The 27,905-nt window shown below is 32.1% G+C and overlaps 1 protein-coding gene across 3 annotated transcripts in view; it reads right to left on the bottom strand.

Moving 5' to 3' along the window:
- LOC142353516 (glycine receptor subunit alpha-2-like) overlaps nt 1–27,905 on the bottom strand; it is a 103,752-nt gene that overhangs the window by 27,873 nt on the left and 47,974 nt on the right. For all 3 annotated transcript variants that reach the window (XM_075405773.1, XM_075405772.1, XM_075405771.1), the window contains 3 exons: nt 8,651–8,993; nt 4,435–4,581; nt 1,097–1,243 (listed from right to left, as the gene is read on the bottom strand). In XM_075405773.1, coding sequence (XP_075261888.1) covers nt 1,097–1,243; nt 4,435–4,581; nt 8,651–8,993 — 637 coding nt within the window. The remainder of the gene's footprint in view (nt 1–1,096; nt 1,244–4,434; nt 4,582–8,650; nt 8,994–27,905) is intronic.

The following is a 27,905-nucleotide window of genomic DNA, read 5'->3' as shown; positions in this document are numbered from 1 at the left end:
TATTATTATTATTATTATTAAATATTATTTTTATTATTATTATTATTATTATTATTATTATTGTTATTATTATTATTACTATTATTATTATTATTATTATTATTATTATTATTATTATTATTATTATTATTATTAATATTATTATTATTAGTATTATTATTATTATTATTATTATTATTTTATTATTATTATTATTAAATATTATTATTATTATTATTATTTTTATTATTATTATTATTACTATTATTATTATTATTATTATTATTATTATTATTATTATTATTATTGTTATTATTATTATTATTATTATTATTATTATTATTATTATTATTATTATTATCATTATTATTATTATTATTAATGTTATTATTATGATCATTTTTCTACCGGAAAACTGTTTTCAAAATAACCGTTTTGTAGCCAAATAAACATTTTTTTAACAGGAATCTGTCAAAACCATTGAAGATAACCAATTGCTGTCGCCTGAATGCCATGCATACAAAAATGCCACGCTTACACTAATAGACTAAACATGATAACTTTTTATAATCCGACCTTGCACGATCAAACTCCCACTTATTCATTAATCAGAAATTGTTTGTCTGATCAGATTTTAAAAAAATTCCGCTTTCTGTTATTTTTATGGAATAAGATTTTACCGGATTGGATATTCTCGCGTCATTTCTCAAGTCTTTTATCATTTCTCACACAATATAAATGTCACAATCACAAAGGGGTATGTACATGTGAGTGTGTGTTTGTGTGTGTGTGTGTATGGGTGTGTGTGTGTGTGTGTGTGTGTGTGTGTGTGTGTGTGTGTGTGTGTGGGTGTGTGTGTGTGTGTGTGTGTGTGTGTGTGTGTGTGTGTGTGTGTGTGTGTGTGTGTGTGTGTGTGTGTGGTTGTGCTGTGCGGTGCGTGGGGGGTAGGGTGGGGTAAAGGTTATTTGTCATCTAAGGTAAGGGGGCAGCCGGACTACAGTCTATAACTATCTGAAACCAGAGAAGAGACGAAGAGCTGATATGTATACAAAGGCGTGTAATCTGTCGAAGGTGTTAATATAAGTGCAAGAGGTGGAATAAGTGGAGAGTGACTAACTGAAGTTGACTTGTGTCTCTCTCCTCCAGTCGAATGCTTGATAGATGATGTCAAAGTTGGCAGTCCCATACTTCCTCACTTTGTCCTCCTCCAACGTCACCAGGTCATCCCCCCACGAGACATTCACGTCTAGACTGTGGTACTGGTCTGGAACACACACAGTTGATGTGTTAAGATTAAGTAGTACATATTGCATACGAGTAAAAGTGAAATCATTGCATAGAAAACTGATCATCAAAAAGTTGAAGGATCAAGCTAATTTTAAAAGAGACACATCTTTGAAACTCATAAAGATGTTTCACAATGAATATGTGAGCGAGTTGGTAAGTACATGGAAACGGAGAAAAAATGAAAACCCGAAAAAAGCTTAAAAAAAGAAAAAGTATAATTGAGTTTTGCTACAAAACAACCGAAAAAACGCTTATTTTATACTATGTGTCCCTTAGCAACTGAAATGCTCTTCTGACTACATCAAGTCTTGAAATCTTCAAGTCTTCAAATCTGCAAAATAATCAAGAACCGCCTCTGTTTTAATAATTTCAAAATCTACCTTAAATATTGCATTAAATTTTGGTAATATAATCTGACAGCAAAAGCTGAAAAATGCAGTTTTATGAAAGAAGTAAGTATTCACAGGGAAGGAGTTTAGACAATTGCAAGGTAAAAGTGAAACCACAAATCCAAAATTCTTGCACTTAACTAACAAAATAGCAATGATTTTGACTGATAATCCTTTCGAATTTCAATTTTAGCGAAGTTTTTTTTTTACCCAGAACCAATCAAAACAATATGAAAAATTTTCATCCAAGAAAACGAAGTCAATCGTTCGTGCTTTTTTCAATTGAACTGGTTTATAATTCGGCATAATATTAATATAGAAACCTGACAAATCGAAATGCAGCAATGAATTGAACTGAAAGAGTACATGTTTTGAGTAGCTTCATGTACACAACCTGCTGTTTTTATGCTCTATTTTATTATAGTTTGGATTGTATGTGGGTGCAGTTTTTATTTGAAGACCTCTTCACAATCATTTTAATGATTCTGAGGTCACTTGAAAGTCAATTTCCGGTGTTATTTTAATCAGACCGGTGTAAAAACACAGAAAACAAAAAATAAGCTCAGGATTTTTAGTGTGACAACTGCTATTACTATCGTAAGAAGGAAATTAGTTTTTCGAGAGTTTTTGTCGACGTGCGATACTTTTACTGCTGCTTGTTTTGCTCTCCCAATTTCATTATCAGATTTCTTCACGACTGTTGTTTCATGATTCAAATAAACTTTTTTCTTCCTAAGCTTCTATTGAGTGAACTCACTTTTTATGATTCTCATAAATTTTTTGACTTGAATTAAATTGTGTTAAAAATTTTTTTTCGAGGGTCAAATAAGGTCCAAATTATTTGATGTCTTTTTTTGTTTACGAATTTTGATTACTTTGGTAGCACAAAAGGGTGGAAATAGCATCTTTTATTTGATGTTTTCCTGAAGAGTGTAGTTTACTTTGTTTTATTGTTATCAAATGAAATTGTTGGAAACAAAATTAACAAGGTATTCAAAGTTGCATTTCTGTTGTTGATTTTCATGTATTGTACAACAAGATATGTACTGCCAAGTTTCTCGATTTTTTGAACATACTGATTCATTTTACTTGATTATTTTGCTTTTTAAATAACGTCCTGAATTAATTTTGACTTATATAGTGTAAATAAATTTTTTTTCTTAAACCAAAAACTGATTAAAAAAGACGTTCCAAGGAAAGAAAATTGAGAAAAATTGCGGTAGTTTTGTGTTGCTGATAATTCAAGGCAAGTAATCGAAGCATTTCTTTTGTCGTGCTTTTCTGAAATACATTTCTAAACGTTTTTTTTGGGTTCATTTTCAATTATTTAGGTAAAACATGAACCGGTTTAGTGTTTTTGCAAAAAAATGTAAACTATACTGCCATATTTTCGTTTGTTTTCCGCCAAAACAGTCTTCTTGAGAATTATAGATAGAATTTCATAAACGGTAAACTTTGAATTGGAAGCCATCAGTTCGAAGATTTGTAAATTTTTTTTCAATTCTCATTGACTTGTGTAGAAAAACTGAAAAAGTTTAATTAGAACTAACTGTTCACTCAGCAAAAAAGAAATATACCTTGTTTATGCTACGCAAAAACGCGTATGAGTTAAATTGTTTCGAATTGTAGTCAGTACCCGATCAGGATTGAAGTTTACTCAGGCTTTTTTGGTTCCTCAGAATAATACGTTACCTTTTGTCCTGTTTTCTCCCCATTTTTCAGCTATATATCATTTACTTTCGTCACAGCAACTTGAAATAAAATTTTTTGGCGCTATAACAAATGTTTCTGTTTTATAGTTTCAGACTTAGTGATATGATGTATCTTGTGCATTCAAATGCCAATACGGGAACATTCTGTGCCACGCCGAGAACAAATGAGCCTTCTTGTTTAACAGTTTGTCAAAACATTCAGAAGAAACCATAAACTATTTGATCCAATGTTGTTGAATGATTTTTTTAGATCCCGGATCGAGGACTTAAAAATTGCATTTATTTAGTGTAAAAAAGCCGAATGCTCTGAAATTTGCTTAAAATTTTAGCAGAAGCTGAAAAATTAGCTGAAAAAATTTGCCGAAAAGAATACGCTGAAATTTCTGAAAAGTTACAAGAGTCAAGCTGAATTATAGCTGAGTTTGATGTAAGAAATGCAATAAATTTACCAAAATTTAAGCGCATTCAGATCTTTTTTTTCTAATTAATTGTAGCAAATTTGCATCAGAGTTTCAGCGAATTCATTTCGCTTTTCTTACAAAATAATACATTGAACTGAAATGGCGCTGGCACCAGGACTAGGGGTAAACATATACGTTTCACACATGCTTAATTTGTGTCAGCATCCAGGATTAGACTCGACCTTTGACCTTCCTAATTTCAGTTTTATTTAAATTTTATACAAAAAGTCTATAAAAAAATTCTGAAAAAGCTGCATATAATGCGAAAAAGCTTTGAAATAGTATATGAACCAACCAGAAAAAGAGCATAAAAATTTATTAGGATTGTATTTAAAAATAGTTATATTTTTGTCCCAAATGAGCAGACAATAGATGAATTTGAACGACTCAACTTTTTTGAAGTATTCAGTTCATTAATTAAATAAGTTAATCCTTTTTAACCAGAATGAGCACATGGACTTAATCCTTAATAATGGAAATGAACTGACGCCTTAACTAGGGCATGAAATAGAGATGATAGTACTGATAGTAATGATTGTGGTACAGATAGTGATAGTGGTAAAGTAAGGAATTCATAACTAGTAGTGATGAACAATTAGAACTCACAGCTCTCGACACACACATCGCACACTTGTACATCCATGGGGAATAGAGTGAGGTCTAGTTTGCACCTGGATTTCACCTGTAGCCTCATAGATCTGAACACTTCCCCAGAGATATAGAGAACCAAGACTGAACTGTCAGACAGGATTCCTAAACAACAGATAGATATGAAGTAAGGATTTCTGACAGCAAGGTTAAGACACTCTACCAAGTTTAGCCGACCTGCTCAATAGATAGATTTAAGGTATGAACACTATAATCGCTGTCTTTTCTGTAAGTCTTATTAAGGACAGGTCTCATCGGCCCTCTAAGGTAGATTGTTTCATTCATTTACAAGTGTTAGAGCAACTCTTTGCTCGTTATGTTGGTTCTATGTCGACACCATTATAGTGAGAGTAAAGTTTCGGACCTAAGTGGGTTGCAACCCCACAATCTCGTAACTAATTGCAATCCTGTGCTCTCCACTGAGCCAACTGGTCCACATTGCGAGAGTCTTACTATGCTCTCTTATTTTGATCTATCATTTCAAGCTCCATCTTATGAGCACAACTTACTTATTAGAGTGTATACTCTAACAACATGTTTAGTGAACGATTTGTTAATCTCCTACTCATTTGGTAGACAATTAAGTGAAAAACGCAGATGAGCGGCCTGGGAACTTTATGTGCGAACGCATATTACCGAGCCTCCTTGTCTTACACCCACCCACACACACACACACACACACACACACACACACACACACACACACACACACACACACACACACACACACACACACACAAACAAATACACACACACACACAAACACACAAACACACACACACACAAACACACACAAACACACACACACACACACACATATTTATATATATATATATATATTATATATATATATATATAAATATATGTGTGTGTGTGTGCGTGTGTCTGTGTGTGTAAAAAACAAGGAGGCTCGGTAATGTGCGTTCGCACATAAAGTTCCCAGGCCGCTCATCTGCGTTTCTCACTTATGTGTCTACCAAATGAGAAGGAGATTATGAAATCGTTCAACAAACTTGTAAATGAAAAAACAATCTACCTTAGAAGGCCGATGAGACCTGTCCTTAATAAGACTTACAGAAAAAACAGCGACTAAATCAAATAACTATAGATGTTGTTTTTTAATACCATTATTAACCAACTCAAAATGGCATCAGATAAAAATTCTTCTAAAGATAATTAATTTCTACTTCATTAAAAAAATATGGGACTTTTCTTCTTTGCGAATTGGTAACAAGTCGACAAGAAATGAGCAAAAGAGCAAAGTTTAATAAAACGTTGATTTCTGGAAAAGAACTAAAGTCAAATTGATAAAAAACATTATGCATCAACTTAAATTATTAAGAGATTCATTTATTCACACACATAGAGCTTTTTTTCATTCTGCAGAATATGTCATACGACTACAAAAAGAACGACAAAACAAGCAAAAAGTAGACAAAAATTTGCACAAAACGGTGTCCTAACCAATTATACATTTAGTTGTTCAATAAGGACATTAGCAATATTTGATTGTGTTTTTAGAAACGGCCAGAGGACCGCCCATTTTTGTGATACTGTCAAAAGAAAACATATAACTAAAAAAATGGGCGAATATTCAAAAATCATTAATTTTCTATGAAAACTAATTGTACAAAAGAACAAAGATCATCTGATAAAAAACAAAACAATTATAAATAGCAAATCCTAATCCAATAGATACGGGATGTGACTTTACTATAGAGATACTAAACTACAAATAAACAAAAATATTTTTTGCAAGGATTAGAAATCTATTGTCTTTTTTAATATCAAACTTTTTCAAAATTTATGGCTAACATAAGCTTTCGACTAAAAGACTATACAGTTTGTTTTGTAAATTATTCGAAAATTAATTTTGTCTGTTATTGGTGAGAAAAAATTATAATACTATAAAATAACATTAAAAACAAGCAGAACTAAAAAAAATTTGACAGACAACGTTACAAAACCACTGTGTTGAAGCCATTAATAAAAAAACACAGTAACCGCGGGAAAATTAGACCTTCATTTGCGTCTCCTTTGATCATTATAAAGTTTTTTTTTGTAAAACGACTATCTCAAAATGGCAACATAGAGAATCAGACAAATATCCAAACGTCACAAAATTCTTCCGAAACAAATTGTCTAATCCCTAAAGATATTAGTCAAAAATTTTAACCAACAGAAAATTATGTTTGCTTGAACCAAAGCAATAACAAGACCTCGCAATAATGACACTAAATTACGAAAATGATATAAAATTGTAACATATGAAAAAAAGACGAAAATTAGAACAAAGGGGGATAAGTCGAACTATACTTTTACCTTTTCGAAAAAAATTAATTGAAAGTCAAAAAAACCACAAGAAATACACTGATAACAGTCTTTAGTTTCAAATATGTATCTTTAGTTGGATATTGAGACCTTTTATTACCCAATATTTGGCATATGACAACAAAAATTAACATATGCGTGGCAAAGAACTATACCAAATTCTACAAGAGAAAGGTACCGCAGCCTTTGAACCCATAAGCTATGAAAGCAAAACCTAATCTCATACGAATTTTGCAATGACTTTTTCCAGAGAGATTGTTATTTAATGTGACGAGTAAAAAGAAACGAAAAGAACGGCAAAAATTGGCTATTATGCACAAAACTCACAAATTTTTAATGAAAACTCATAGTATCAAACCAGGAGGCCATTTTTTTAAACCCGCCACAAAGATTCGTTTGTATTTGTTATGAAAAAATTGTGACCAGTATTAACTGAGAATAAGCTAAAAATTTACAGAAACAAGATAAAAAATTTAAGACAAAGACAAACTCAAAAATTCACTGAAATTTTCTAAAAAAAAATATATTCAATGTCATAAGAGACATTAGATAACAACCGAAGGCGTTTTAGAGGCTCTCAAACACCTCTTGAGAAATTCATTTGGATCTTTCATTAGTTCCAGTGAGTAATCAGACTGCAAAAATATAAACAATTGAAGGCAAAACACAAGAATTTAGCTAAAGATTACTGAAACTCTTCTTCAAAGCCATAAAAACCATTAGGTTCACCGAAAACGTACTGTAACTACATTTGGCTTCTTTTTTAAGTAAGTGGAAGCTTTCATTTATGGAGCACTGAATTAAAAATTTTGTCAGTAATCAATATTAAAAAAAACAAAAAAAGCAAAGTATTTTTGAAAAAAAGCAGCACCAATATAGAAATTTAAAATTTTCTGATTGTAAGAATCCATGATGATATCAAACCTATCTCGGATTTTGGCGCGCGTCCAAAAACTACCCAATTGTTTCAAATTTGCAACTTTGACTAATTTTTAAGTGAGATATTTCAAAGTAAGAAAAACAGTGATGCATTATGTGTAATTATAGGGTTATATTTGCAAAATAAAACGGCAATTTTTTTTCCAGAAGACTTTTATAGGGTGCTGGATTTCAACTTGTTCTCTTTTAGAGTTAACGGAGATTGTGTTGGCGGTTTCTAGGTCTCCAATTTCGGCAAATTTATATAAAGTGCACCAAACAAGCATATTTTGCGCAATTTTTGATGAATAATGTCTGAATCTTTAAAATGTTATCAAAAAATCTCCAATCAAACAATTCAGCAACTGTTTTATCCCTAATGGTAATAATAACACTCTACCGTTAAAAAGTTCACCTGATCTTAAATTATATTAGCAAAATTGAGCGAAATTTCAGCAAAAATTGCGGAAAATGTGAATAAAAACTGTCGAATGTTCACAAAAGTTTAAACCTCGATAACTCCTTGTAAAAAATGATATTCGCAGAAATTTTGACGCATAGAAATGACCATGTTTGAGACTAATTCTCCATTATAATACATTTTCCTCGACATTTTTCCGGCACAATAATAGATCGATGTAAAAGAAGATTTCCGACAGAAATAACTCTTTAAATAGCCACGAGGTAGCGTTCCAATTATATTTTCCCATCATTTAGGAAGAAAGCAATTACTTATTGAAATAGTGATCATGGCGGTTTGATTTGTTTCTGACATCAGATGCTCACCCTATGCATACAAAAAGTATAAGCTAAGTAAAAAGTACTAGGTGCAGTATTAGCTACTTTTTCAAATATGCAAAAACAATTCCAAAACATGATTTGAGAAAGAATACAGCCCCAAATCATCCAAACATTTTCAACTCACCCATTCCTGGTCTCTCGATATCAACTGCATCTGGGAAAAATAAATCGGGACTCCAAATTGCCTCCGCATACTCCTCCCCCAGCAGCACAAAATCCTCCACAGTCTGATTCCTTTTCGATTCCCCTCCACCTTCTTCCTCGCCCTCGTAGTCACGTGACATTCCCTTTTTGGTCGTGGTGGGTGACGAGACTGAATCGTTTAAGAGGATTCCCAGTTCCTCTCGAACTGACTCTGAGTATTTGAAGTTGGGAATCTGACTGTCTTCCTCAATCAGGAATTTTGCCGTCTCCACTAGTCTCACGTCTTGCCATTTCAGTCGGAAGTAGCAATCGAAGGACATGGTCTAAAAAGAAACATGAATTAAAATTATATCCCGATGACTTGCTTCTGATTCTCTTGATAATAATCATAGTCACTAATCACCGAAAACAGACATACCCTGGCAAAAAAGCTCAGGTGTTAGCTGTTAGCCCATGACCCGCCAATTATCAAAACACAAGGGATTAAAAAATTCTCTTTAAAATACATGTACATTATGAGTCGGCGGTCCTACCAAATGGAATATAATTACTATTCCGCTAATTTGTGGAATTTGGCGACCAAGACATTGTGGCAACATCACATCGTTCACTAGGCGCCATAGTCGAAAAAGTAAAACCCTAATCACATGTATTAAGATATACAATTTGTGGAATTAATGGCGTGAAACGGGCCAAATGGTTTTAGACAATTTCTAAAGTGCGCTCGTCCGTTATGTAGGATCCGAAAGGTGACTAGAAATTGAATTTCTCGCCTTTCTCCATTAATGAATTTGGAGCTTAAAAATAACAAGTAGGAAGTTCCAAAAAAGTTATTCATTTTTTGGTTCGACGAGAAAGAGAAAGACTGTGGTTTTCATTGCTTAAAAAAGTTAACCGATTAAAATTATAAAGTTAAGCGAATTAAGGAGCTCTGGAATGACGATTATTAATCTCGCTACAACAAAATCAAAACAGCAAGTTTAAATTAAGACGAGTTAGATTATAGCTGAAACTATTCTTTTATTGTTTACTTCAATATAAAAAGGTGAAATACCCAAAAGCGTTGATGGATCTAATTATGCATAAGTTCGGAAAGAACAGGAAGCAAAAGTTTTGAAATTTATCAACTTATAAAATAGCTCAAAAGCTGAAATTACCAACGTTAAAGTAAAACAAGCTTTGAAGTTTTGAAACATATTTGAAGTGATTTATTATTGTTCTGACCCCAAATCTTAGAGGCGCACTTTAAGGCAGAGGAGTTTTGTTGTTAAGACGTCAAATGAAAGAATGATGATTATCAAGCTTTATTATCGAAACACTTCATATGACGCTTTCATGCAGTTTTTCATTGATGTGTGGAGTTTTTGATAAATTGAGTGGAGTTAAATTCACAAAATTTTTAATAGTTGGACCAGGAGTTTTAAATCAAGGTAAAGACATCACATCAAAGGATTAAAAACTGAAAAAAATGGTTTCGAGCAATAATTTATTAAAATATATTTCTTGGCCTTTAACAAATGACATGATCCTTAAGTATTTTTTTGCAATAATTTTTAGTTCTCGCAAACATCGTTTGTATTCCAAAACAAATGGTGTACGAAGCAATTGCAGCTATCTTTGTCGCTTTGAGAGCTATGTTTTGAATATATTTTCTGTTTGCACGTGCTCGTGTGAGCATTTTGTAAGGGTGTGGGTGTATGTGTGTGACAAACTGGCGTAACTGCTTAATATGTTTCAAAATTTGAACTTCTGGATTCTTAGAAGTTTTTTAGTTGAGATATTTGGGTTTGAAACGTCTGTTGTGTTTCGCATACCAAACGGTACTCGAATTTTTAGATTTATGCTAAACTCTCAACAGCCGATAGGTATCAGCAGATTGAAACAATAAAACAAGTTGAAAATAGTGACCTGAGTTATGCATGATATTTCACATGAAATCAAAATTTAACAATAACTACAGTCCAAATTTTGTGTTTTAGTTCGCGTTCGTTTTATATTTCATTGTAAGGTGTCGATAAGTTCTCATTCTTCGCTCGAAGGATATTTCCCAATCTGAAGCCCAATCCTAAATTTTAGCAGAAAAATCTGTATTCGAAAAAGATCTCTTATGAGGTTTCCATAGATTTGAAGTGAGAAAGCCATTAGTACTTAACCATTATCAAATTATGACAACCTCTGCTTAGACCAATACTACAATTTTTTCCTTAAATTATTTTGAGTTCTTTGTTGACAATGAATCTTAGTTTCTGTAAATTATATTTATCTCTTTTCGGTTTTGAAGGAACATTTTTGCCTGCCTTTTAGTTAACTGACAGCAAATTTACGAGTTTTAATTTTTTTGACATTTTAAACATTTGTTGTTACATTGAATATTGTGACTTTTTTCTGACAGCCGACCATGGATACCAATTTGAGGTTTGCTCTTGAGCCTCTTTTATCTTCACTTAAAGTTTTTTCAACAAAGCTTGATGACATGAAAAGAAAAAGCGCATGGGAAGTTCTGAAATTGATGGAATAAGTAGTTGAAATAAGCTTTTTTTATTTTATGGTATATAAAATGTGGCTAGTGCCAATCAAGTTTTATTGATTTTGTTTTCAAAAGGTTGCTATCTATACTGCAAAGATCTGAATTGAGACGCGTTAATTTTTTCTGAAAAATTTGTCTGCTCCAGATCTGGGCTTCCTATAGTTTCTTTCCTGAATCTCACATATTGCAAGGAAATTCAGCTGCCGTTTAGTTTCCAAGCATGTTGTGAGTTTTTTAGGCATTTTTTGTTTAAGTCTATGTATAAATCCCTTTTCGTTTGTGTGCAATAGGTACAACATGACTGCACAGTTTTAACAAGCAAAACAGCTTGGAAATACAATGGCCAACTGTCAATGGCAGATAAATTTGTTTTGTGAAAAGAATTTCTCGTATGAAACCTGTTTCATGCTTCTTGCAATAAAATACGCGAAGACACAAAAGAAACAAAACACAAAGACTGATATGAAAATCTTGAATTCTCAGCATTGCAAAAAAACAGTAAACGTTAGTCCATTCGGCGTGTTACTTTTCCTATCTTCCCTTCCACATAGTTTTGTTTAAAACGAGATGAATGAGGTTGATACAAAAAAAACAAAGCAATGTTTGAAGTCAACGAAAGCGGGCGTTCTCAGGATGATAGTTTTACAATTGCCATCCTTCGAATGTAAGATGGAATGTTTGCCAGAATGAACAATTGCATTTGCTAAGCATGACTTGAAAGGCAAAGTCAACTTTTTGATTGATTTCAGTACACGTAAAACGGAAAACGTTCTCAGTTTCAGAGATAGCTGATTTGCTAAATTTGACATTCGTAAAAAGGCCAATTCACAAGCTGCGCAATTCTGCTTTTTTTGACTGCCGAAGTGTTAAACAAACCAGCGAGTTAATCAATGAGCTTTTTGTTGGGGGGTGGGTGCAATGAAGGCACTTTGACTCTGGAGTAGGCTCTTTTTTAACAAGCAAAAAACTGTAGGATCATGGAAAGTTTTTCCACTTTCTACAGGCGCGTAAATTTTGTGAAAATTGTTTCCACAAAGCAATTAAAAGCCTTAAAATGAAAAATAGGATCAAAGAAATTTGAAGAACACTTACTTTTGGCTGTAAGAGCATTTCACAAAATTTTAATCCTTTTAATCCTTCTACCGCTTAGTTATACGATTTAACGTTTTAAGATTACAAAAATGAGGGATTATTTTGCAATTAATCTGCCGCCAAATTCTTTGTGAAACGCGCTTCCGTCAAACATCTTTTGCGGTGAAAATCATTTTTCACTTTTCAACTTCGTTTAAAAGTGAAAAACAATGACAAGAATTTCCATATAGGGCACCGCTTTTTGGTCCACAAAGTTTAAAGTATGTTTCACACGCACAATGTATAAACATAGGAAAAATGAAATCTGGTAATAAATCAATTTACTCAAAAGATTGGTACCAGTAGATTTCTCGTAATGCTTCACATCATTTATTAGTTCCCATCAAACATATTTTTGTTATCAGAACTTTCAGACTTGTGGTGAATAATAATGAAATAAAAATCACATTTTGGTTATCACTGTTAGAGCTTGATAAGTTACGGCGAATAGTGTAAAAAATTATTAGCTCAATTATTTCATGATATTTCTTATGAAACGTTCTGATAATTTTTTCACGGAAACCACGAAACAATAAAATATACATGTATGAACAAAAGAGTTGTTCATTGATAACCCTAATAAGAGCGTATCCATCAAGTCTGCATACGAAAAGACTAGCTACACCACGCTCTATCAATTCATTCGAGGGCACAATCTGATTTGGGCAATTTGGAGGAACAAAATGACAAGCTACTCTTTTCTGCTACCCTTTCCAGGTTCCGCTTTTTTCCCTTGATTTAATTTCCGTTCAACTTTTAGTCCTTCGCGTGTCTTTGTCTATCCGGGTATAAGTTGGTTGAAGTGCACTGTTTTATACTGTCATATACTGGCATTTTGTCCGGGAAATGGAAAAGAAATGGTGTCCTAAATTAGTATGAGTTTGTTGTTTTCTTTGTTTTTCAAGAGGAATTTAGAGGTCAAGAAAGGCGCTCTTTGCACGCTCAAACATCTGCTTACGAACTACTCATTTCTGTGGTAGTGACGTCTGAAAACAGTGCTTGTTAAATTCGACCAGAATTGGATGTTTTCAAGTTGGTTAGCTTAGTTCGTTTTATGTTACTGAGTTTTAAATTGAATGACAGTTTGATTCATTATAGAGCAAAATGGTAATCAGTGTTTGTTTTATTATTCGATTATTTGTACAAGATTATCCTCCTTTTCCAACACACCTCATCAGCAGATTTCATCATATAAAATATATCACATGTTCAATCAAACACACAGCCATGCAATTCATAAATATACGAGAGAAACAGTAAATAATAATAGCACTTTCAAGAAAAAAGCTAGCCTAGGGTGAGCTGGTAAATATATAGAATTATAACTACAATTTTGTTATGTGCGGAAATGGGGGCTCCTACCAGAAGATAAATAAACCTTGCTGAACCACACTTTTTTGTCGCGCTTATTCGAATCAGAAGTTCGATCCCGGGTCGAGGTTTTTGGGTGATTTTTTGTAAGAAATGTGTTGAATGCGGTGAATTTTGTAAGAAAAGCGGTGACTACGGTGAATGCGATGAGAAAAAATAATTCAACGCATTTCACCGCTTTTCTTTAAAAAAATTACCGCGAAGTTCAACGCACTTCTTAGAAAAATTCGCCGCATCAACTTTTGTGGCACATTAATGTAAGAAATTCGGTGAACGCGGTGAATCTGGCGAAAAAAATAATTCCCCGCATTTCACCGCAATTCTAACAAAATTTCACTGCATTTGTGTTCCAACGTTTATTGAATCTGCTTTAAGCTCAAAATAATTATCATAGAAGATAGCGACAGATGGAGCAGTGGAATAAGGAGATGTAGACATGCAGTAGGTGAGAAGCTCGAACCCTTGTCCGGAAGTTTGTTTTTTATAAATCGACTCGGAAGTTTGTTTAACAATATCGAACCATAGGTCCTCGTTTTTACACTCATAGTTTGGCTAATTTTGCTTCATAGTCCCGTTGCATCGAATCATACACCTTCTATTTCGAAACATGAAACCATTTCTGGGATTTTTTACGTCAACTCTTTCAGAAAGTTTCAGCTAACACAGAAAGTTAATTCAGATAAAATTTACCAATGTTACCATGAGTTACTTAATTTCAAAAAAATATCAACTCATTAGAAAATCAGCCGAAAATGATTGTTCTGCCATAAATACAAGACATTGAAAACAGTAAAAACGCTACAAAAACAAATTTGCAGAGAATGCCCGGGTCGATTTTAAATAGCTAACTTGTAAGAACTTGCAAGTTTCTGGCAAGTTCTTACAATTTAACCACCTTTCGCAAAAACAACTTGCAAATTCTTACATATTTATAGTCTTTTGAAAGAAACTTGCAAATTCTCTCAATTTAACCTTCTTTTGAAAGAAATGTCATAATTTTTTTAAAATTTAACCATCTTTCACAAGAAACTTGCAAACTCTAACAAGTTAACATCTTCTGAAAGACACATGCAATATTTTACAAGTTCAGCCCTTGGTCACAACCCGGGTATCAAAAGTGCTAATTTAACAGTCACTCGGATCCGCAAACTTTGAAATCTTGACGTAACAGATTATTGTTAAATATCAGTGGATTCTTGATTACCTCTGATTTTTTGAGTGTCCGCCTAGTTTATAGCAAGAGACCTGAGAGAGTCCTGATAAAAAGCTCACTTTGACAACAGTTTGAAAAGATAAAATCATATCAAGTATGTTCTTTTTTGTTTTGGCAAATAATCAATTAAAATGACCTGCCTTCTCTACTAAATTTTGAAGTCCTGACAAAATTTGTCCGAAAAAAGCATCATAGTTGTTGAAAACTTTGTTTTACCTAATGATTTGGACCAGCAGCTTCGACTTCAGCTATCTTTACAAAAATCAAAACTATCTTATCATTTTTTTAAGTTCACGTTTCTATTGTTAAAAGACCTATAATTTCAAATTGAAGCTCTTCAAAACTTTCAACCAATATTTTTTACGTATTATTTTTCTTCAGTTCTTTTGTAGTACAAAATAGACTGCGAATATGAAACTTTACCTATAACAATTACGATGTTAATCAATCCGAAGGAATTTTTAATCAGTCCTAAGTCGGCATCAGTTTTGTGCAGATTTTTTAAGTGTTCTCCTCACTGAAGATTCTGCACTCCTATCTGTTTTCTTTATTTCAATTTTTTCATTTTAACCTTCACAAAAACTTCCTGAAATAACATCAGCCTATTTAACAAACTGTTCCTTCTCAAGGACCGTAGAGCAAAAATTTAAAAAATTTGTTTTAGATTCAAATTTTTGATTGCACTGATAACGTGTAACAATTGCTGCACATCTTTGGAGAGCAAAAAAGGCTCAAAAGTTGTACGTCCAAAAGTAGGACGAAGTGAGAACAGGACAGTTTTTATTAATCAAAACGGAAATAATTTTTATGCTTAAAATTTTAATCGAATCCTTGTTTGTAGAAAGCCACTCCCGGGATCTGTACATCATCGCGCGATATTCATTTTTTAAAAAAATTATTAGACAATTTTTGAGCTGATAATTAAACATATTATTGACTTATCGGTAGTGTTTCTCTCTAAATTCGTTCAAGGGTTTTTTGTTATGCTACTTTAATGCTTAAATTTGAATCGGATTTGTTAACTGCCGTGTTAGTGTATCATCTGATTAATTATCGCTCGGACTCGAACTTCATTAGCTTGGCTTAAAAGGAGCCATTTTTTGTGAAAACATAATAAAAAACCCGGAGCCAATATTGTGAACAATAGTTGCTCTATAACTCTTATCTACCGTATCTATGAAAAACTGCCGCGGATGCTTCAGCAAATTCAACAACCGGTGCCTCTGGTAATCCAATTAGACAAAACAAAAGAGCCGGAGTTCACTAGGCTCTCAACCCTAATCGCATTGTCAGACTAAAAGTTCTTTAGAACACTTTAGTGACTGAAAAATTAACCTAAATGCCGAATCGAACATCTTCAGGGAATATTTAACGTCTACGTTTAATATGAAAAAACAGCAAAAAATGGGTGATAAATAACAATGGAAGTCTTAATAGAGCTAATCTTCAACATCATAGCGACGCTGATTTTCCTTATCAGTAGTCAACCACTTAACATCATAACCCAAGTTATAACCTCAAAAAAATCAATAAAATCATGCTTTAACATCAATAGTTAGAGATAAGATGTATTTCAATAAACATACGTTGCTATACGCATATAAGACACAGTATAATATATACATGGCCTATTTCAGGTTAACTCAAAGGTCTTGAGAGCCGTTGGAAATTTTAAATATTAACTTCTACGGGTTGTAAATTTATTCATATTCATAAGTTAATATTTAGCCTACGGATATTTCATACAAAACATGCGTATATGAACTTGGAAGGCATTTTTTTGCACATTTTATGAAATCACGGGAGGTTATTTACAAAATCACTAGACTGCATAAATACAGACACCAACCAACCCCAACACAAATTTTTGTTGTCATAAAGCTAATTTTACAGCCAACAAAATGTAATAAAAGGTAACAGGCGCTAAAATACATCCAAAAATCCCTCCTAACAAGACTCTAAGAGCCTTCAAAATTTACCCCTTTTGCAGGACTATTTAAAATATTGGGCAAAGGGAAATTTAAGGACAAAGATCTGTTTTATATTCAGTTGGTATTATATGAATTTGAATTTCAATCGCTTTAAAGTGTTTTTTAAAGTGCATTTGAACTCTATAAATCTAGCTGCTTTAGCCACCACTTTTGAGATGATAGAGAGATTAGCCCCGCGATTTAATATCGTCGCAGAAATATTCCCTTTGATGCCAAATTTCGAACTAATGTTGAATTCGATGACTAGAATTTTTGTTCACCTTGAAAAAGTGAATCACTTTTAGATTGGTGAATAAGTTTTGCTAAATATGCCTGCATTGAAGACAAAATTAAGTATTTTTTTTTACTCAATTTCAAGTTTTGTGATACAAAATTACCCTTTTGTCGAATTTTTCTGGCCTCAAAGAATTAGAATTTGACTATTGAGTGTAGCCAGACATAATCATGATAAACCCAAACTTAATTCCTCAGATTTCTCTGTATAACCCTAAATGAGGAAGAAGGATAATAATATTCCTTTTGTTTCGGACAAAAATGGTGGCAAAATTAATGCCGGAAAATATGATCAGCTGCTGTGAGTTTAAAATCAAGTGGACTACTAGATTAACAGCTCAACTTGAGGATATTGTAACCGTTTCTTTGTTCCTCGAGTAATCCGGAGTCAAAACACACGACTGGTTTAATTTCTGTTTCCAACCCCACCCTACTATATGCTCAGCTGCTTTTTGCTCGGTCAAGCTTGGTCGGTTGATTTACACACCATAGACTATATTATGATCCTAGAAAAAGCAACAAGCAAAAAATTATCAATTGAATGAAAAACTAAATGAATGCTTGTCAAGTTTAGTCAGGTTTAGATTTTTTAAGGAAGGAGTTATCGGGATTTGATATTATGGTTTATTTTGCAACTGGGCGAACTTCGGCTTTCTGGCATTAGTTTGAGAAATTTAGTTAATTTTGTCTAAATTTTACATTAATAAACTGAAATTGATAATTGTGAGGTCTTAGTTCGGTTTGAGCCTCTAACGATATTAAAACTTTTGTGCGTTACTCCCAAATCTTTTAGAATCGCAAAAACAGGCCATAATTAAAACCTTGCTGAATTTCGTTTTGTGCTGCATTTGTTGCCTAACAGTTTGCTGCAATCTAATTTTCTGATTTCAACTCAAACTTTTTTTGCAGTGCCAGGGTCCATGTTACATTCGGTTTTTTTCTTGAATTATCAAATATTGAACAACTTTCCAAACTTTTTCATTAAACAGCGTTACAATTTTTCGAAAAAAAGACTGTTTAACAAAACAATTTCTCCAAGGTCAGAGAACGATAAAACATGTTTATTTTATGTTTATAATTGTACCTCAGCAGTTTAATAGTTTCAAATAAAATTTAGAAAAAGTCATCTCAAGCCTAAAAAATTGTCACTTTTGTAGTTAAACTTGTCCATACTCTCATATAGCGCACAATTTGCAATGTGAACTTCTATACTCGAAAACAGTTTTTATTGTTCAAATAAGTTTCTTCGTCTCAAAGAATTAAAAGGGAAAACTTTCACAACTCTAATTTACAATTCGCAGCTTGCTCCGCCATCTTGAGGGACTGAGAGTGTTTTATAGATTTGTGCAAAAATGCACATATTATGAAGCAAGTCTAGAAGAATATTATCAAATTTCACTTTCATCAATAATATAAATCCGATGATCAGCATTTTGCTCAAATAGGAAAATATGGGCAATCTAACAAGTACACAAAACACACGCACCCACGCAAACATACACATGCACACAAAGACGCACAAATTGGATGGGCAAACGCATACGTGCAAGCCTTTCTTGGTTAATAATTCACAATTTTTTCACAAATTTCTTTATTTTAGACAAAAAACAAGGAGGCTCGGTAATGTGCGTACGCACATAATGTTCCGACCCTGATCATCCACACTCTTAACTTAATTGGCTACCAAATGATGAAGAGATAAAAAACATAGATATCGTTCAATAAACAAACAATGGAATATAATAATGCCACGCTAGAGGGCCGATGACAGTTTTTGATAACTGAACTACTGAAAAGGACCATAAAAAAATAAAAAAACAAACTTTATTTACGACCACAATTCGATGTCTACATTAAGAAAAATCATAACAAAATTAAACTAGCGTCAGATAAAATCTAATTAAAACAGTTTAACCTATACTTCATTAGAAAAATATAGGACTGGTTCGCAATGCAACTGGTTAACAGGTCGACAAATAAGCCAAAACAAAGAGGTGCAAAATTAAAAAAAAACACGTTTCTATTTTTGAAAACAATTAACTTCACAGTTATTAATGTCATTAGGTATCACCTGAACTCACTGAAATTTTCTGATATCACTGATATCTCCATAAGAACCAATTGAGACATACCAGATTCATATCTTCACATGCGCAAAATTTCAAAGCCAATGAGAATGACGATTATTGTCATAAACCAAAAAAAACAAAGATCCTCTAAAATGTAGAAATAAATATTTCTTCAAAAATTTTATGAAGTCTCATAGTAAAAGTAGTAAAAAAGCCGAGGAACGAAAGTTTGAAGCTAAAACTGTTACAAGGGTTAATATATAGCTCACTGTAAACGGGTTGTCACCTGTTTTTGCAAAGGCAGAACTACAATTTGACCAAAAAACTATTTTAAAAAATGACAAAGCTCAAAAACCCAAATTTGTTTTGGAAACAAATGTTTCCAAAAGTCATAACAGATTTAGGATTTAAACAAAAAGCGATGTATTAAGTTGCAACACCTCAGAAAACCAATTGCTACTCTTAGTAATGAGACCACGCCACAAGCTCACAAAAATACAGATACATAACAAACACACAAAGAAGCCAAAACTTCAAACAATTTTACGACATCACACTATTCAAGGCAGTATACTTAAAAGATGTTAAACGAAAAAAGTGTAAATCATCCCTTTCTGCTGCTCACCCTAACATCATTGAGCCTTTCTCATAAAAGGACAACGTAGACACGACAAATAAGAAACCCGAAAATTGAACAGTATATAAATCTCGAAAATTTTTTTTTGAAAATAAATGGTCGAAGCAACCAGTCACAACGTATAACAAAGCGCAATCAAAGTGGATGAATCATCAAACGTAATTGAGAGTTATAATCAGTGAGATTGAGTTATATCGTGAAAAATTGAGTGCAAAAAGAGACAGTGGAAAAAAAAAATTAAAAAATTTAATTTGAAAGTCATTAAAACAAACAGTTATAAACTGAAATCTTTATCTATCTAGGTGGTAATATACGTCCTGGGGAAGCAATTGAGACCTATTGTTATCAAGTAAATGGCGGACTATAAAGAAAAGAAAGACTAACATTAAAAAAACAACAAAAAAATCACAAATTTTGCGAGATAAATTTGTCTCAGCCCAAAAAGCATAAACTATTCAACAAAAACATTTAATATGTACAGATACGCAATTTTCCAACGCTGTTCAAAATTCCTACTATGCTCTTTTTTAAATAGATTTGCCAACAATAAGATAATTCGACTATGAAACAAAATGGACTCATAAAAAAATGCAATTTTGCTCAAAAAGGAATGTGAAAAAAAAAATTATTTGAAAACGCGTAGTATCAAAACAAGGAAAACATAATTTGAATATAAAACCGTTTCGAACAATAGTGTATTATCCACAGGGAATTGGTATTTGCCTGTTTTTACTGAGGCTGAGTCCGAGGTTGAGAGAAATAAGATAAAATAGTGGCAAAGTTCAAAAATTCACTGACCTTTTCTTAAAAAAATATATTCAAAGTCATAAGAGACATAAGAAAACAATTAAAAAAATTGTCTAGGTTTATCTATACCTGCTAAAAAATTAACTGCATCTTTAATTAGGGACACTAAGTCGTTGGGCAACACAAAGTATAACAATTGAGTTCAAAACTCAAGAAGTCTTTACAAAAAAAAGAAAGAAATTTTTACAAAAACAATTCGTCAAAACCATAAAAACCATGAGCTTAACTCTTAAACCATATTATAATTTCGTTGAACATCTCCTCTGCAAAAATGTTTTGCCATTAATTGAGCCCTGATTTGAGACTATTGTCAGTAATTTACATAAAAACAATTACATAGCGGAAAAGCTTTGAAAAAAGGTCGCGTCGCAAAAAAATCTAAAAAATTTTTTATCGCAAGGATCCACGGTGAGATCAAGATCAGCCCAGATTTTGCTGCGCGTCTAATAAAACATTCAATTACAATTGTTCAAACGACTGCGAAATATATAACCTTAAAAAAAATTTCGCTTTGTCAAAAAATAAATAATGCTTTTTTTTGTAATTATCGAGTTTAAATTTGCAAAAAATTGCAAAATTATGATCCAGACTCATGATCCAGACTCATAAAGCCAGCAGGTTTACAACTAGCTCCTTTCTGAGCTTAGGAAGATTTCGACTGCAATTTTAGGGTGTATACTTCCACCAAATTTAAAGCATGTGGGCTAAAAAACAAATGTGGTCCTATTTTTCTAGAAAAAGTCAGATCTTTGAAAAATTTAGCATAAATTCTAGCCAAAAAACTCAAACTGAACAACTCAGCAACCCTCGTTTATCATTATAGATGAAATAAAAAGCAGTGCAGTTAACAATTTTGGCATTTTTTAAAGCAAAATTGACAAAAGTTTGGTCAAAAACTGAAAATGTGAATAAAAACAGCAATTATTCACAAAATTTTAAACCTCGATAACTCTCTATAAAAAGTGAAAAATGAAAAAATCTTTTTAATTCCTTATTCGACGCAGGACTTTCTAATGATACCACTCACAACTCTCTACGATGATTATATCGATCGGCCAAAATTGACTGAGCAACAAAAAAACATTTGAGTATATAGTTCCTCCCTGCCCACTAAAGTGGGAGTCGGAACAATAACAGAGGTGAATTTTTAAAAACTAAACGGACGTATCTATATTTATATATATATATATATATATATATATATATATATATATATATATATATATATATATATATATATATATATATGACTTAAGACACACTCATATTTATGATTTAAGAACTGACAGACCTTTTCAATTGGAAACGAATAGTGCATCGGTTGATTGTAATTCTGTTCCTGCATACTCAAACACACACACACACACACACACACACACACACACATATATATATATATATATATATATATATATATATATATATGTATATATATATATATATATATATATATATATATATATATATATATATATGAGTAGGTGCGTGTTTGAGCATGCATGAACAGTTAAATTACAATCAATCTATTTTCTTATTTATTTTATAGTTGAAAAGGCTTTGATTTAAGGACTGACAGTTTTTTTGTAGTAGTTGACAAAGTAGTGAATGCAATTAATATGATAACAGAGTATTGTTAATTAAATATAACAGAATGTGTCATTTTTAGCATGTGTAATAAACACAATTTTAAAGCTCCGCCTGCCTCAAGAGTCAAATTGAAAGCATTTAATTTTTAAAATATCAGCTTTGTAATTTTTGTCACCATGAAGTCTGAAACTTGGTAACTAGTGAACTAATTGCTGTGTTTTTAAACAGTAAAGTTGATTTTACTATTTCATCGTTTTTGCCTGTCGACGTGGTTTCTTTTCTTATTGTTCCGACCCTCTTGAGGGGGGAGGAACTATATACTCAACTGGGTTTTTTTTTTTTTGTTCAGTGAATTTTCGCCGCTCGATATATTCATCGTAGAGAGTTGAGACTGGTATCATTAGAAAGCTCGTCCAGCGTAGAATATGGAATTAAAAAGATTTTTTTAATTTTCGTTTTCTACAGGGAGTTATCGAGGCTTAAACTTCTGAGAAAAGAAGAGTGAATTCACGTTGTTTTTATTCACATTTTCCGGAATTTTTGCCTAAATTTTCGTCAATTTTGCTAAAATTTGTTATAATTTTTAAGAATAGTGTCGTTGATTTCATTTTTGAAGACGAACAAGCATTTTTGATTGTTTTGATTTAATTTTTTGGTCAAAAAATCTGGATAAACATTTCAAAATTTAGCCTTTTTCATCAACAACAGCACGAAATAAGCTACTTTAGTCCACTTTGATTAAATTTGCCTACAGTACACCCCCAAACAACACTCATACAATCTTTGTAGACTCAGAGGGGGGCTATTTCTACTTCAGAGTCCGCAGAGAGTGCCTTGTAGTTAAAACTTTGCCGTTTTTTGCTAACTTTACTCGTTGATTATCAAAAATGCAAAATTTATTTTGAGTTTCAACTCAGAAATTATCTATATCTACAACATTGAAAAATCAATTGTTCTTAACGGACAATAAGTATTAACAGGGGTAGTTTTGGGCCATTCTTGGACTGTTACAATCCAAAAAAAATCGGGTTGTAATCAGTCGGTCTTTTTTTTAAAAAAAAGACTTTTTTTAATAATAAAGAACAGAACATATCAAATCAAAGCTCAGGAGTGATAGGTCCAACCAATTCGCTTGCGAAACAGCTCCAGGCTAATTCATTTAGTTTTTTAATTGAAAGTTTATGGTCGTTTTTTTTAAAAAATAATTGACTTTTCAATAAATAATGGCTTAATTAACTTTTCCTCTATTTTTTTCTTAGTTTGTTCAACTTCCAGCTTAGTGTCAGCAAAAAAAGACTGCTTCTTCTTTCTACTGAGTTAACATTTATTCTCGGTTGCAGTTTTAAGCCTGAAATTATTGTTTTCTGGCTTTGATACTACAAGATTTTAGATTTTTGTTTGTTTTGATATTTGCCAGTTTTTCATGTTTTCTAATTTTGTCACATTATCACATTATTGACAGTTCTCATGTCACCTTATTAGCATTCAAATTAAAACACAATTGAACATATTAAAATCTTGAAAGATATAAATCATCGTTTTAATGGCCTCGACGCCTCTTTCTTGAAGAAATCAATTGAATTTTTTAATTTTGTCTTAACTGTCATTTATACTTTGTCGTTTCGGTCGTATGAAATTTCCTGTTTAGTGATAGCTTGCATTGGCTTTTCATGGAAGAATAGAAAAACTGATATTCTGATATTAGCAGATAGCTGATGGCTTTTATGACTTTCAAACCCATCGTTTTCCAACATTAAAAAATAACTTTTTTAACTTCGCAATTTTGTTCTTTTTATGTTTCTTTTTGTTACCTAATCTCGTTAGTTGATTACAGGTCAAATATGACATTATGGGTGTCAAGGGAATAAAAGGGATTAGTGTCCAAAAATCTTTTTTTTAAAGATTTTGTTATGACCTTACTGGCTTCGACACCGCTTTTTCACAAAAAAAAATTAAATTAATTTGATTTTTGTCATATTTGACGTTCTTTTTGTAGATGCAAGAAATATTCTGGATAATTACAGGTCTCGAGGGTTTCTTTTTCATGAAAAAACGACGATATTTAAATAGCTCTTTTTGTAATTAATGCCTTTCATGACATTGAATGTAATTTTGTTTCGAAAAAAAAATTAAAAGTATTACATACTTTAGCACTCCGCTTTTTTGTCTACTTGTTACCTAGTCTTACTAATGAATGGCCACGTACTACATTATAGCTGTTTAAAGAAGGCGCAATCAAATATATTTTGAGTGCCAAAATTTGGCTTGACGGTTTTGACAGCGTTTTCTGGCAAGTTTCAATTTAAATTTTGTTTGTTCTTTGTTGTTCTTTTTAGCCGCTCTATAAAATGAATAAGGTCAGGTCCTAATGCCCTTCTATAGAAGCAGTGGTAATCGCAAATTTGTGGTAATATTAATTTATTCCTAATGGTATTTATTACTTTGAAGTTAATTGTTTCAAAAAAAAAAGTTAATTTTTTTTACTTTTCTGTTTTTGTTCTTTTTTGTATAATTGTTACCCAACCTTTCTATGGACTGGTCGCATATGTTTTCTGGTGATTTTTAAGTTATTTTTGTTTAGTTTCAGGTTTATCTGACGGTATGCTGACTTTGTTATTAAATTTAGTTTTTAAGAGGGACATAAATTTTTTGATATAATTAATGTTTGTTGTTGTTGTTGTTTGATTTTGCTGTTCGTTTTGACTCGCTTTCTTAATAATGGCATATTACAGCAATCTAATGCATCAATTTTTACTCCACTGAGTTATTTGTTTTGGAGGTTATCTTATCGTTCATACAGAATTTTTTGAAAAAGACTTGGGCTTTTTTGGGATTCGCAAAAAATAATTTTTGGGTTTTTCTATCTGTTCCTCATTTGGTCGCCCATCCACAAAATTGTGGATGGGCGGGGTCGGAACCTTATGTGCCATTGCACATGACCGAGCCGCCTTGTTATTATTTACGATACACGATAAAGCGTCACTGCTGCGAATTGATATTAAGTAATTGGATTTTTCTATCGAAAAATTTTCCACAATTTTGCAAAACTAGGAGACATTTTAACATTTTTCAGCAAAGTTCTTTCGCAGCAACTCATGCTCATTTGAAGTTTCCTCATTGCTAGAATTTCATCTTTTTCACTCAGATCAAAAGAATTTTCTCGATTGCATACTCCATTTTTAAATAATAATATTGCAAATATTAAAATCACCTGCGAATATATTATAATTCTGCCGAATCCTCATTAGAATGTACTTTCAGAAAATCACATGAAAAATTAACTTCCTTTCAATCAGCCTTTCAATTTGTTGATAATCTTCTGAAGATCTTCAAGGGTGTTCTCACAATGTCACCCTTTCCTTAAACAAGTCCTTGTCTCAAAAAGAAACAACATTCCTAAATTTCAGTTTTGACAGCTATGAGAGTGTTGAAATTTCTAAGATACGTTGACCGTAGGAGACGAAGCAGAAGCAATTTGGAACCAGCAGACATTTTGTAATTTCAGCCAAGTCGGTTCATTAGGTATGTCTTTTAGCCCAGACGCAGCCATTGTAGCTAATTCAATTTTTCCGGCTGAACTGAAATTTCACGGGCAAAATTTCACTTTTTTCTTCTCAAAGTATAACAGACAATGCAATTATGCTAAGACAAGCAGAACACATTCAATGCTAAATCAAGTGTTAAGCATTTGAGTTCTGCAACTAACGTGTTTATTGTTGAAATGATTTTAAAGGTGGAACAAAATTGTTATTCAAAACTTGGTAACATTGTCAGCAATATTTTGTAAGAAACATGATTTTCAATGCTGTCACTCAATAAAAAAGTTATTATTCCTTTTGTCCCGTATTAAAACTACTTTACCGAATTGTTGAAGAAAAGAAACTACTGTATTGTCAGAAACTAATTAATGGGGAAAATGAGACCATTTACAAGTTTTTCCTTGAAATGAATTGAGGAGACAATAAAATGTAACAGCACGAAACCTAACAACTTAATTTGTTGTGAAATCATTTACAATTTCTTTAAAAATGTAGCAATAAATTTTAAAAAGGAACCGAAACAGATATAATAGCAAATTTTTGCTGTTCAGCCTAACTTGGCTATCATTCTAAACTCAAAAATTTAGCTATAATTTGACATCTAAACCCCAAAAACTATCATTCATAGTTACAACAGATTTAGTCTTTGTGTACTGCAAACTATAATTATTAAAAATATTGGAATTGGGACGCTTTAAGTTTCCTGTTTAATCGAGAAATGAAAACAATTGTTTCCAGTCTGTCTGAAAATTCTGCAAAAACAACTCGGATTTTAGATTCTATACCAGGAAACACGTTAGACGCAATCAGCTACAAGCCTATAATTTTGTAATCTGCAATGTCAAAAAAATTAGCAGTTGATATTCTAAAACCAAAAATTGATTAAACCAAAGCACGAATTAATTAATAATTTTAGTAATCTATCAAAATCTTTCCTTACCATTTATTTTTTCTGCCCTTACAAACTAGATAAAAAGTACTGACAGCTATGCATTTAATTCTGTATGTCAATTTAGTTTCAAGAGACAGATAAAAACAATCAATGAATCTGCACGCTCATTGCACAGCATCAGAGCTAATTGAATGATAAGATATGGATCAAGTTAAATGATCAGACAACATTAAATAAATGCACTTGCGATATTATAAGTTTCCAAGTTTTGATATGGAAGAATGTTAAAAGAATAAAAAGAGCTGCAACAAACTACTTAATTTCACTCAAGATTCCTACTAGCTTTCAAATGATATCTCAGATGATTTATGCTGGAAAAGATAATCCCGGCCATAAGGAAATGCCTGATCCAATTAACATTAAAGATCAGACGGAATAAATAAAGTCGGGTGTTACAAATTTTTGCATAATTCTGGACTGTAGATAAATTGACGTTGCTATCATGTGCTTATGCATTAATTGTGTAAAGATTTCACGTCACACATTGCAGAAGTCCTTCAGGAAAAGTTAAGGAAATTTGAGAAAAACCACACCCTATTTGATCATCTAAGAGATCAATTTCTTAACTTATTTAATCCAAAAAATCACTCGATACATTATGAAAAACTACAACATTGCCTTGTAACAATCTATATAAAATCTAATTCAACTCAATTTTCCTAGAAGCTGGTCTCTAATTTGTCCATATTTTAGGAGATGAATGAACTAAAAAGTCATGAGATTCATTTCTTAATAGTTTCTTAAGAGATTCATTTTTTAATAATATATTAAAAATGAATTGAATCTAATTCAGTTATAATCAACGTAGCAGTTCCCAGATTAGGAGAAATTCACGTTTCAGTTAAAACATTAATCGAAAACTTTTTACCTGCATGGTAGTTTTTGTATTTAAATCTTTTCATTGCTTCCTCTTCAAAAAGTTTTCCACTTCTTTTCGAAACTGATATGCTTCTTTGTATGGTAAAAATTTAGGAAGACTGTTTAACTGAGACAAAATATTTTTGAATCGGGCTGTTCCAAAAAGTTTGTTTGGTTTTAATGAAAAACTTTTCGCTGGATCTGGTCTTTAAGCAACCAGAATTTACTGACCAGTGGTCTGAGGCATTCACATAAATTAAACCTAACTGAATCTTGTTAG

The sequence above is a fragment of the Convolutriloba macropyga genome, chromosome 14 (assembly GCF_964194025.1).
Source record: "Convolutriloba macropyga chromosome 14, txConMacr16.3, whole genome shotgun sequence".
Classification (NCBI taxonomy): Eukaryota; Metazoa; Xenacoelomorpha; order Acoela; family Convolutidae; genus Convolutriloba; species Convolutriloba macropyga.
The sequence above is the reverse complement of the archived record's forward strand: the minus strand, read 5'-3'. Positions and strand labels throughout refer to the sequence as shown.